The 12,236-nt window shown below is 33.8% G+C and overlaps 1 protein-coding gene across 1 annotated transcript; it reads right to left on the bottom strand.

The window, feature by feature from the left end:
• Window positions 1-10,717: 10,717 nt before the first annotated feature.
• LOC143390212 (centriolar and ciliogenesis-associated protein HYLS1-like) lies at window positions 10,718-11,881 on the bottom strand. The gene has a single exon (XM_076842735.2). The coding sequence runs from the start codon at window positions 11,689-11,691 to the stop codon at window positions 10,750-10,752; it is 942 nt and encodes a 313-aa protein (XP_076698850.2). The 5' UTR covers window positions 11,692-11,881; the 3' UTR covers window positions 10,718-10,749.
• Between the last annotated feature and the right edge of the window lie 355 nt (window positions 11,882-12,236).

Here is a 12,236-nt window from a genome sequence, read left to right as displayed (position 1 = left end):
ACCTTATATATAATGTGAAAGGTTTAGAATTAGGAAGTCTGAAATCCTAATTATATTTAAATTTATAATATAAAATGGAATTAAAATAATAGAAAGTAACTCTGAAAAAATAAATAGGTACATTTGTTTTTTCTGTTAGTGAAAATTTTAGTTGCTTTTCTTTCTCAAAGATTACTTACAAAATGTGTATTAATATTTATGCTTTAAAACATATTAATTATGAGAAAATAAATTCATAATGAATATACTTGTCTTCCTTTCATAGTTAGAAGGAAGACTCTAAATTATTTGTCTTTGAATTTTATGGAATTCTTTTTAAAATTACGTTTACTTTTTACACCTCAAGTGCATGTCTGAATATGAATAAAATCTAGAATATTTTGAGTCAGACATATAAGATCTTACAACATTTGTTTCATTGTCATTTGAGGTTGGATAGAATTGATAAAAGAATAGGTACAAAAGAGACATAAAGGAAGAAGAGGGGAAAGACTTTAATTCAGAATTTTCTTAAATTTTTCAGAGCTGTCACTCCCCAATTCAGTCTCTCTTTCCTGCCTATTACATACAAATTCCTAGTTATTCTGTAAATCTCCCTGTGCACTATAAAATAACTCCCAATAAATAGATAAAAGAGAGATGTAATATCTTGAGGAAATTATAATTTTGGGGACTTTTCAATGCTCTTTATTGATCAGATAATGAAGACAATGTCAGCCTAAGAATTTGGAGATTTGCCAAGAGCACCAGAACCCATCTTGAGAGCACCAAACTGATATCATCCCTGCATACATTTCCATATACACCCCTCACCATGTTTTCTTTAAGAGATGAACTGGGACTCCCCCAAAACTACATATCCCACTCTCAAGATCGCCCATATTCTCCCTTGAATGTATATATCTTGTAGTTTACACCAAAAGGCATTTCTGTCTTGATATTGCCCTCATTCTCTCTTCATCGTGTATACGTTTTCTTAAATCAGACTCGATGCCTCTGACTGGCCTGTACTAAAATTTTTTCCCATCATATAAGCCAAGAACCCTAGATGACAACTCCCTCTTCTCTCTGGCTAGTCCATGGACTCTTCTGCAGAGACCCCTTCTTCTCCCATAGCAAACTGACTCCTCTCCAAATTTTTACATGGCAAATCTTATTATTTATAAATATGTAGGATGAATTTATGTATATAGATATGTTATATGGAAATGAAAATCTTGTCTAATGACAATTATCAGTCACCTTTAACATCAGTCATAAACTGAAATCTGGTAGACACAACAGAGAAGATATTCTTTTACATTCTTCAATAATTTGAATATTTGCTAAAACTGTTATGATCAAATGTTTTGACAATTAAAATCAATTATAGTAATTGTGGAGGATTGAAAACCCTGTGATTTGCTATTTCAATCGCAATGATTCAATATATTGATCAAAGTGGCCTTCATATTAAAACAAGCAAGAAAAAAGAACCCTTCATGTTGTTTAATATATAAAACTTTGTAAGTGAGGTTTCACAGCAGAAAACCACTGCTTCATTGGCAAAAGTAGCATCATTCTTTAGGTCCAGCCCAAGTGTTTAAATCGAGGGTGGTTTGCAGTGCCCTGTGAGTTGGCAGGCCTGTGAGGAAACATCTGCAATGACTGTCTACAGCATGTTTCTATTTAGCTGATGTCACCATGCTGTCACTTTCATCCATTCCACAATTTGCATGAAAAGAAAACATCCCACAACAACCCTTTAAATTCTGGAAATGTATGGTAAATTGTCAGTTTCTTTTCAATGTAGTTGTTTATCTCAGGATGCTTCTTGGCACATAATTTCTCAGTAGATGTAATCCTCTTTCCCAAATGCAGCAGCAATTCCACTGATCGATGCAAGTTCCAGCACTTTTCAACATCAAAATGGAGACAGTTTAATTCCTTACATTAGGATTTGCCTCAAATCCATAGAGTTTTCCTGATAAATGACTATTAATACATTTAAAAGTATCCAACTTTTCTATCTTGTTTTTATCGGCTCAAAATATAAGCCAGTGCCATGTGGCTGCATCTTAATCATGCTTGAGCTGGAGAGCCATCCGCTGAAAGCCTGTCTTCGTTCATAGATATGAGAGATTGTAATATTTTAACATTTCCTACTGCCAAGTTGATAAGCAATAAAACTATCTTGGCACTTTCCTGCCAGTTCATCATGAAGAACTACTTTAGTTTTGCTTAGTCTCTTGATGAAACAAATGTAAGGCAGCTGCACCAAAAGGCCTTTCAGAAATGTGTTGCCAAACAAATCCTTGGAACTTTCACCCCTTTGCATAGCTAATTGAGATGGCTTGAAGCAGAGAAATCCCACATATGCATCAGAATAGAAATCAAGTCTTAAATGTTAGTGATTAAGATTATACAAATATTAGCTCATTACCATTCTAGCATCCTGGTCTCCTTCCACATGTGCCTTCTCCAAGGCACAGAGAAGTATGATGGTTTTTTAGATTACAACACATTTTTCAAACTAAAGTCAAGCATACCTATCAAACTATATTCTAAGTGAAATACATATTCTACCTGATATTTACTAATCTTTTTAAAGTTATAATTACACAATTAATGTCAAAAGGTATGTGAGATTGATAAGCAAACAAGAGATATGTATAAAGTAAAAAATATATAAAGTATAAACAGACTGTATGAAGATTTTCCATCACATGCAGCCAACCTATAATTTTGTATGTATTTTTCAGAACTTTCTCTCTGTGTATTGGGGTTAATATATTTGTGTGTATGTATAAACTAAGAATTTTGATTTACAAATTCATAGCAAAAGTCAGCATATTTTTATTATAGTTATTGTCCTTAAGAAAATTGAAACAGATTTTGAGTCCTCAACCTGACATCATATCAACTAATTTCTCTCCATCTCAGAGGAATCAGAAAGTCCCAGAAGTCTTGATTAGAGAAGAATGTTTTGAGAGAGCCCCTTGGGCTTACAAGATATGGGTCTCATGGGATCCTCTGTGCAAACTCACACTATCCACTGAACAAGCCACTTGCCTCCCCTTTCCACAGAATGTATCCTTCTTGGCCTCAGAGAGTGTGCAAAGGAGTTCTTCCTCAGCCAGTCCATATCCTTCACCTAGCTACTCCAGCTCTCCTGCAATCTTAGCCTGAATCAAGCTAAGGCTTGTCCCCATGAAGTAAAAAGACACTGTGTATTTCCCTCATGATACTTCTCCCACTTGCTTTTGCCGACTCTCATTTTCTTATTAAACTCTGATCTCCATAAGAGCAGGATACAGTGCTGGATATTTATTTCTCCACTGGACAGGTGAATTAATATGCTGGATGCTAAGGAAAGAGTGCTGTATTGAGATGCCCTGACATTCTCTCTCACTGTCCTTGCCACTGAGAAAGAGGTGAACAATAAAGTTCCTACCGAGTTGCTTAGCTATAGTACTGGTCATGTTTATGACGGGAAGTGTGGTAGTCAAGTGAGTGCTCAGAGTAGGTTAGTCTGGTTTGAGAGGTGTGTGTATAGAGAAATGCCCCAGGAGAAGCCATCTTTGTATTGAGGGGCTTAGTAAACAGTGCTTCATCAAGTAGAGATGGGAGTCCTTTGCTACCTGGGGAAATGGGAAGTATGTGGAGTAAAATGATTAGAGATCTTCAGTGGATTCATACCTGCCTGGAAGGAGAGGGAGTCAAAGATCAGGCACGTGAGCCACTTACATATAATATTAGTCATTTGCATTCCTCATCCCCTGAGAAAGCTGGGAAACAACAAAGCAGTATTAAGAAAGGAAATTATATAAGTAAATGTGCAACAAATTACCTTGTTAGATTTGCCCAACTTCTGGAAAGCAAAGAGAACAGGATTCAGAAATATTTTGGATTTAGAACTGGAGGAACTTAGTGACTGATTGAGTCTGGAGGGTCTGCATTGAGGAAGATAAAGGTAAAAAAATAAGAAGAAAAGCATCCACATAGTGCATGTACAGTACCAATCATTATTTAAGTGTTTCACATTTTAACTTTGCAATAACCACATGAAGCAGGTACTAATATTACACACATCATGGATGAGGAAAGTGAAGGGCAGAGATAGGAATAACATTAGGTAGGACAGCTGTCATTCAGTTTTTTGTGGTTTGGCTCCAGAAACTTTCACTTGAAGTTGCTCCTAGTCTTATATAATGAGAAGTCAAGAAGATAGTGCTGCCATAAATGGAAGCAGAGTTCACTGGAAAGGGTACAAACCAGCATTAAAGAATGACTTGAATTTTGGACATCTAGAAATTGAAGTGCCTCTAGACATGCTAGTGAAAAGGGTGAGTCTGGTATTCTACAGTTGAATGTGAGCAGAAAACATCATTTGGGGACTTAATGAAGTGTATGTGAAAACTAAAACCAAGGAATAAATGAGGTCTTCAATCCTTCAATAGCCAGTAGGAGAAAAGAAAGCCCACGTTGACTAGAAGAAGGGTACTGTCATAGGACTCTAAAAAGGAGTTTTCTGAGTACTAAGAGAAATATAGTGGGATTATGTTGTTACAAGAGATTTCTGTCAAAGAGAATGCAACCAGCAGAGTGTAGGTTCTCAGAATGAGTATTGAATTCCTGATTATTCCTTAGACTGTGTGCTGACATCGATATATTTTATCCGTGTTTCAGAACAATTTTACCCATGTATAAATCTGAGATGTGGTCTATGAAAGTCAGTCCTTTTACTACTCTATTAAGTATAAATTTTAGAAAATAATAAATTATTTTTCTCTAGAAATATAAAATGTTCTTTTTTCAAAAACCTTCCAATGTGTAGTTCAGAAATATAATTAATTTCTATTCTGTAAAAAAAGAATAAATCTTGAAAAATCATATCTATGTTTAATCTAATATATTTAATATATCTCTAAAAATAAGTAGATGTTAGTTAATTTTAATTTCATCCAATTACTACTTGAAAAAGGACATTGTTTTATATCACTGCCAGATTATAACAATTTGAATGAGTATATTATTAGTTACAGCAGCATTAGCTTCAATTTTCCATATAGACACAATGAAGATGCACAGGAAGAAACTCTTTTGATTATTGTTTCCATCATGGTAAATGTACTATGATAAAAAAATCAACTAAGATTTTATAACATAGGCTGGAGGCATTACTCAATAGTAGGCCATCAGCCAGGTGTATGTGAGGTCCTGGGTTCAATCCCAGGCACCACCAAATACATAAACACAAATATATTTTTCTCTAAAGGTAAAGTATAAAATTGCGCTGGAAAAGTGAAGTGTGTTTTATTTGCAAAGAAACATCTTCTTGGTAATGACATTTAGTTTAATGAGAATTATATAAATATTTCTTCCCAATTTTTCACCTTGTGATAAGATAAAAATTTTGGCATAGTCTTATGCCAAGTTTTGATTGCAACACAACCAAAATCAAATATTCATAGTTAGATATATAAATTTAGGAATAAGTATCAGGTACTTTTTATGGCAAATGTAGATAAATATCTTAAATGTCATTTAAATTGAATTATATTTACTTGACAGTAGGGATATGAAATCATTTGACAGTGCAAACACACAAGATTTTAAATTCCTTTCTAAAAATATATCACTTTTTAACATATTGACATCCAAAACAGTACCTCAATCTTATGTGAAGTGAGAGTTGATTCTGAGCTATTTTCAACCATTTGAACACATTGATCAATGAATGATTGATTTTTAATATAAATTATTTTATTTTTGAAATATTTTTGAAATTAATTTAAGTAAACAGATTTTTTTCAGAGATGGAGATTTACTTAGGAAAGCAGATACACATTCAGGGGGGAATGCAGTGTGGACTCTCTTAAGGGAAAGAACGTCTTGGTAAAAAATGCACATTCCAGATAGAATGGGGATCATTTCCAGAAGGATAATCTTAAACATATATTTTTTATATGTAGAATTTAACATTTTATCTAGATCCTTGGGAGAATAAGTTTTAAAAAGTAATATATTAATAATTTATAAAGGTTATTTTCTCATATAATATCCATTAAGTTTCAAAAGTGATACAGGAATACAAGGTTTTCATTTCTTCTTCAATTATCCACTTTCTCCTTCATTATCATTTTGCCTCTTTATTCTAACGTATTCCCAAAAGCTTTTAAAGAATTATGAGATTTTTTTCTATATATTTTAAAAATTTATTAAAATTTTATTATTAGGAATAATAAAATATTATTAAAATATTATTCCTAATCCAATAAAGCACCCATCTGCAAACTCTGCTGACTTTTCTCAAAGACATATATGACCACTCAGCCCACCTGACATTCTACCTTTAAGGCCAGCTGCCACCATCTCTCCCACCTGGATTTCTACAGTGGCCTTTTACAGTATCTTCTGCTTTGCTCCTTATAATTATTTCTTCCTGCTGCACCCAGTAATTATTTTAAAAGGTAAATCAGGTTATATCCTCTCCTGCTTACCATTATCCATTGACAACCTATCACACATTGAAAAAAAAATACAGATCTTTATTGTGACTTCATTGTGATCAGCTCATACTTGTGTCTGAACTGAGTTACTTTCTCCTTTGGCTGGCACTCCCCAGTTGCTGACCCTCTCCCTTTTGCTTTAACTGTTCAAACTCATCCCTTCTCACAGCAAGACTTTGGGATATCTTCCTTCAGCCAGGGAAACCCTTTCTCAACTACTTAATCTGTCTGTTTGGACTCTTAAGTGAAACTCTGCCACTTATTTCTCTTGCTTTTTGTTTCTACATAGCTTTTTATTTTTATATATAAAATTGTAGTTGTAGATGTAATGCATACCTTTATTTTATTTGTTTATTTTTATGTGGTGCTAAGCAACCAAACAAGTGCTTCACACATACTAGGCAAGCTCTCTGCCACTGAGCTACAGACCCAGCTTTACATAGCTTTTCATCAATATTTACTATCACACTTTCTCTTCTCTCTTTTTTTTTAAAGAGAGAGAGACAGAGAGAAAGAGAGAGAATTTTTTTAATCCTTTTTTTTTTTTCAGTTTTCGGTGGACATAACATCTTTATTTGTATGTGGTGCTGAGGATCTAACCCAGCACCGCACGAATGCCAGGCAAGCGCACTACTGCTTGAGCCACATCCCCAGCCCTCTCTTCTCTCTTTCTTCTATCCCTCTCTGCCTTTCTTTCACCCTTCCCTCTTGATTGTCCTGTTTTGTGATTATGATCCTTCTATCTTTCAATTCAAAGAAAAGCAATCTTTCCACATTTGAAGCTGAAATTTTGGAACTTTTTTATTTTTCTATCTGGAACATAAAAATAAAAACAGACAATTATTTCTTATTCTAATTCAAATGGAAACAATTTTAAATCTTGTATTACACAGGCATGATCAATAGTTAATAGAAAATATTTTTGTGTTCCATGAATATATATATATTTTTTGGTAATGTTTCATTATTATTTTATTGAACTATATGTATTATATATTATATAGTTTTCAAATTAAACCAGATTATTATAATTTTATAGAGTTTAGCTGTATTTCCACCTTGAGAGACTATGTTTATATTATCAAAAGAGGGAAAGCATCCTAGAGTTGATGTAGCAGCTTCCTTTACTATTTTACAAAGTAAGATGTCAAAACTCTCAGCATTTAAATTACCTGTCATAAAAGATAGAGGATTCTGGAAAAAAGGTGACATCAATCAGGGTTTTTGTAAACCCATATCAAGAAAATTATATTTTGTGAGAAAATGTCCACTGCCGTTTTTAATTAATAAAATCATAAACAATTATGTAAAATTAATTGTATATATTTGTATTTTTACATATACTATATGACCTTAAATTTTTAAGGTTTTTATGGCTATACAACTAGTTGTGTAGGGATATGGGACCAACCCCCTTCTTATGAGATCTCTGTTCTTTCCATTGCATTTGTCAGCTTGTTCTTGAAGTAAGAGGTTATTAACTATTTACTGAAGTACTGTGAAAGTGATGGCAAGAGAAGTTGCCACCTGGATCCTTTCTGGTACTAGACAAATTCACATTGACTCCTAACAACTTAAACTTCAAATCAGTTTTTGCCAGTGTGATGTTCTTGTCCATGATATTTTGCTATGGGTTACTGTTCCATCTATATATGTTCCAAAGAACAAGAATACCTGCATATTCATCTCTTATTTCATTTAAACAAAAATTGGAATAAATAGAAGGGAAGAAGTCCAATTGTGGGAAATGGCAAAACATACATGGGACTACAAAGTATTTTCTTTGAAAATGGTATAGACTAGCAGAAAGCACTTGTTGAATCAATGTAGTTTGAAGGCATTCACACTTAGGGACAAATTAAATAAAATTTTCATTAAAATAAAATAGACATATACATATACATATGTGCACATATATCTGTGTGTACATATATATATATATATATATATATATATATATATATATATATATATACACTAACATACTAACATAGTGAGACAATGCATTAATAAAGGAATGAATGATTGTTCTGAAAAAAGAGATCTAAAATTTGAGAATATGGATATTTGTTAACCATAACATAGCTCAGAAATTCATTCTGAATATATTCAAGTTCAGTGCCTTGCAAAAGATGCACAGTGATTGCTGATTCTTTCTCTCATACAAAACTAATTCATAGAATTTATACACTTTCAAGCATGGCAATGTACCTAGGTTATGCAGTAAACACATTACCTAACTATGAATATAGTGATTATAAGCTCTTGATTGCAATAACCTGCAAACCAAGCTGTATTTATAACTCAAGAATTCTGATCAACAGTACTTAATGAAATATGTGACAGTTCATAACAACTTTTAAATACTTTTTGTGGCCACAATGATAAGAATTCTCCCACTTGTGTTAAATCTAAATTTTAAACAATGCATTAAGTTAGATAAAATACATCTGAAGAACATTACATGAAGCAGTCAAAGAGAAGCTGCTCTAACATGTCCTTAAAATGTTGATCTACTGAGAGAACCATAAAAGCAGTTTTTTCCTGTAGTTATTACTATGATATTCTTTATGTCAATCAGTATTATATTTTCAATTTTTCATATACTTTTACAACAGGTACAATGAAAGGCTTAAAAAAGGTTTTTAATAGAAATTAGGAAATATTTTCTATAATTTAAAGACAGAAGAGATACAAACAATAATTTGGTAATCTAAATGTTCTTATGTCTGTGTTCCATGGCCCCGTTCCATTATGTTATTTATTTCCCTATAATTATAGATCTTTGGCTACCAAATATATTAAGTGTACCAGATACTTGTAACTAGGAACTAATCATGTGTAGGACTCTGATTTGGTTTTGACTTTGTAATAAAATATGTTTTCATTAATTTAAAATTTGATATATTGAAAAGGCAAAAAAAATCATTACTTCTATATTTCTTAAGATATATGGAGAAAAATAGTTACATATCAATCTTGATACAACAGGTGTTTTTTTTATCACAGTGCTGTGATAGTTTCTCCTTGAAAGGTTATCTCAACTTTACTTTGTATCATATTAAAGAAATAGTCTCCTGGAAAGCTGTGAATTATCTATTTCCACATCCACAAAAACTAGCCAAGACTGTAAGAAATAGAGGACAGCTTAGCTATAACCTTCAGAAAGTTCCAGAAAAGATGTTTATTGCAAATAGATATTTATCATAAATGTATTTAAAGTTACATCTTTGTGATATTAATTAAATGTGTTCTTATGGAAACTTAAATTGTACATCTGTTCTTAGCTTTTCTGAAATTTATTTATTGTTACCATTAAGTGAAATCTTAGCATCCTACTCTTTTTTTTTGCTTTTTATTCCTAGTCTGTCACTTATTTTACTTACTTAAAAGTCCTTTCAGCCTATCCAGTGCCATTTTCTTTTTTTTTTTTTAAGATGAGTACAATTTTTATTTGATCTGAACAGTCCAGATTCACTTTGATATTTAAATCTGATTCCAGGTGTACTTTGAAGTTCTATTGAGAGTCTTCAAATGACAGGCATAATTCCAAAGAAAATTAAAAAATTATAAATATTAAAATAAAAAGCATGGTATTTCAGAACAATATCTCATTGAAATAATTCCTGAAAACTTGGGTTAGGATACTGTGTCATAATAATACTGTTTTAGGGCATCTATTTAAAAGTACCTGTATTTACTAGAATTTAATAATGGGGTTATCTATGCCATTACCTGTCTCCCATCCTTTAGGAATATAAAGGCAAGTTTCTTTTTCTTTTTTTGGCTTTTATTTAGATGGTGAGAAAGGTCTAGGGTCTTACTTGGGAAATATTTCATAAAATAAGGTTCAAGCTCATGAATTTCCAAAATTCTTTAATAAGCTTAATGCCCACCAACTTTAAAAACACATTAGAACACAGCAATCCACACTGCCTCAAGGTAAAAAGGTTACTGAACAGAAATGGTGCTTACTAATTTGACAAAATACAAAAAAAAGGTAAGTTTTCTTTCTCTAGCATTGATATTCTCATGCAATTGCTGCTCTTGAGTGGTAATTTGAAAGTTAAGTGATGTTTAATACCTATGTGATATAAAGCTATACCTCCCCACCTAGTTTTTCTACCAATGATGGGTGAAGTTCTTATTCTATACAGTGTTCTGTGGGCTTTTCAAGTCCTTTTTCTATTTAAAAGGAGATACAAAGAAGCAGGTTATCCTAAACAATCCTGTGGAAGGAGAAACAAGGAAAAAAGACTTAAGAAGGAGAGAGAGGGAAGGGAAGCTTCCTGGGCATGACACCATTTGCAAGGTCACAGCGAACACCCCAACGAAGGGCAGATCTTTTCTTCTCAGTTGGTACTAGGTAATTGTTTGGAACATATACATGCTGAGGCTTAGATTGGGGTTCTGCTTGGGAAAGCATGTGTTCTCGGACACCCCAGCGTAACTCCTTCCTATGATCTTCACCAGGTAACCGCATTAAGTCCCAGTCTCTTTTGTACTCAAAATATCGGGCTACCCGGTCTATCTTGCCCCGATTTCGGTTTAACTGGTCCAGCCTTGGGAGAATAAAGGACTTGGGTCTGCTGGCAACAATCAGATCTTGTTCATAAGCTGGAGGGTCCATTTCTTCTCTTTGAAGATAACAAATGAGCTGATCTTGTGAAATTCCTTGGTACTCGTGTGGTAGATCAACATTTTGTGAAGTATCAACTGAGGATTCCCTGTCTTCCTGGAACTGCAGATTCATCAACCTTTGTCGTAAGTCCCAGAGATCCAGATCAGTTTCTCCACCAGATTCGGATTCACTGATAATTGACTCATCTGTCACTAATACTTCTCCTCCTGGCTTTCTACGAAGCACCTTTCTCTTCATTACTGGCTTTCGGAGTCTTTGGGAAGCCTCTGAGACCGTTTCTGATGTGGCATGACTTTCTATCTGTGAGTACTGCAGTTGTACAGGAAATGCAGGTCGCTTCCCTGGGGTTACTGAAGCTTTACTGTAGGGATCATACTGGCTACATTGGACTTCTCTCCTGACATCTCCTTCACCCTGTCCTGCACAGATATGGGTAAATGCGGTAGCAGCTGCTAACATTCGTTCTTCTGGATCCATATTTGCCCATTTTTGTCCATTTGGTCCTACAAGTTCCTCCATTGCTTCCCCTACACTGTAGGACTGTCTTTTTTCTGCCATGAGGAATGCTTAATGAAAGCAATAGAATCTTGTCTCCAGGTTGTCCTTCCAATGTGAAATGTAATAACTGATAATATTTCTTCAATTAGGCTAGCTTATTTTGTGCCACCTTATTTCAAATGTACCTTGATTGGCATTATTCACGTTAACAAAACAACAAAAACCCGCCTCACCGACGTCCGAAAGTCACCCCGCCTCGGGCTGCCCTACCAGATGAGCCCCGCAGATTTCGGTTAGTGCTCCGGTCTCGCGCAGGCGTACTACCCGCCCAGGCACCCACCTAGCCGTTCCAGTGCCATTTTCTTAAGGAACTAATGCCACTTAAGGAATGATTACTATTTGATGTTTTATTCCAAGGGACAGTGAGGCATTTGTCACTAAGCTTTCACTTAATTTGTAATAAATACTTTCAGATTCTCTTTTAGTTGTACTGTTCGTTCTTTTCTTGACTTGCTCCCCAACATTAAAATTAAACTATTAAACCTTAAACTTTTAAGTCACAACTGTCTTCTCAGGAACACAAGAGAATTGAAATTAAAAAATAA

The sequence above is a fragment of the Callospermophilus lateralis genome, unplaced genomic scaffold, assembly GCF_048772815.1.
Source record: "Callospermophilus lateralis isolate mCalLat2 unplaced genomic scaffold, mCalLat2.hap1 Scaffold_227, whole genome shotgun sequence".
Classification (NCBI taxonomy): domain Eukaryota; kingdom Metazoa; phylum Chordata; class Mammalia; order Rodentia; family Sciuridae; genus Callospermophilus; species Callospermophilus lateralis.
This window is presented reverse-complemented; position numbering and strand designations above follow the sequence as displayed.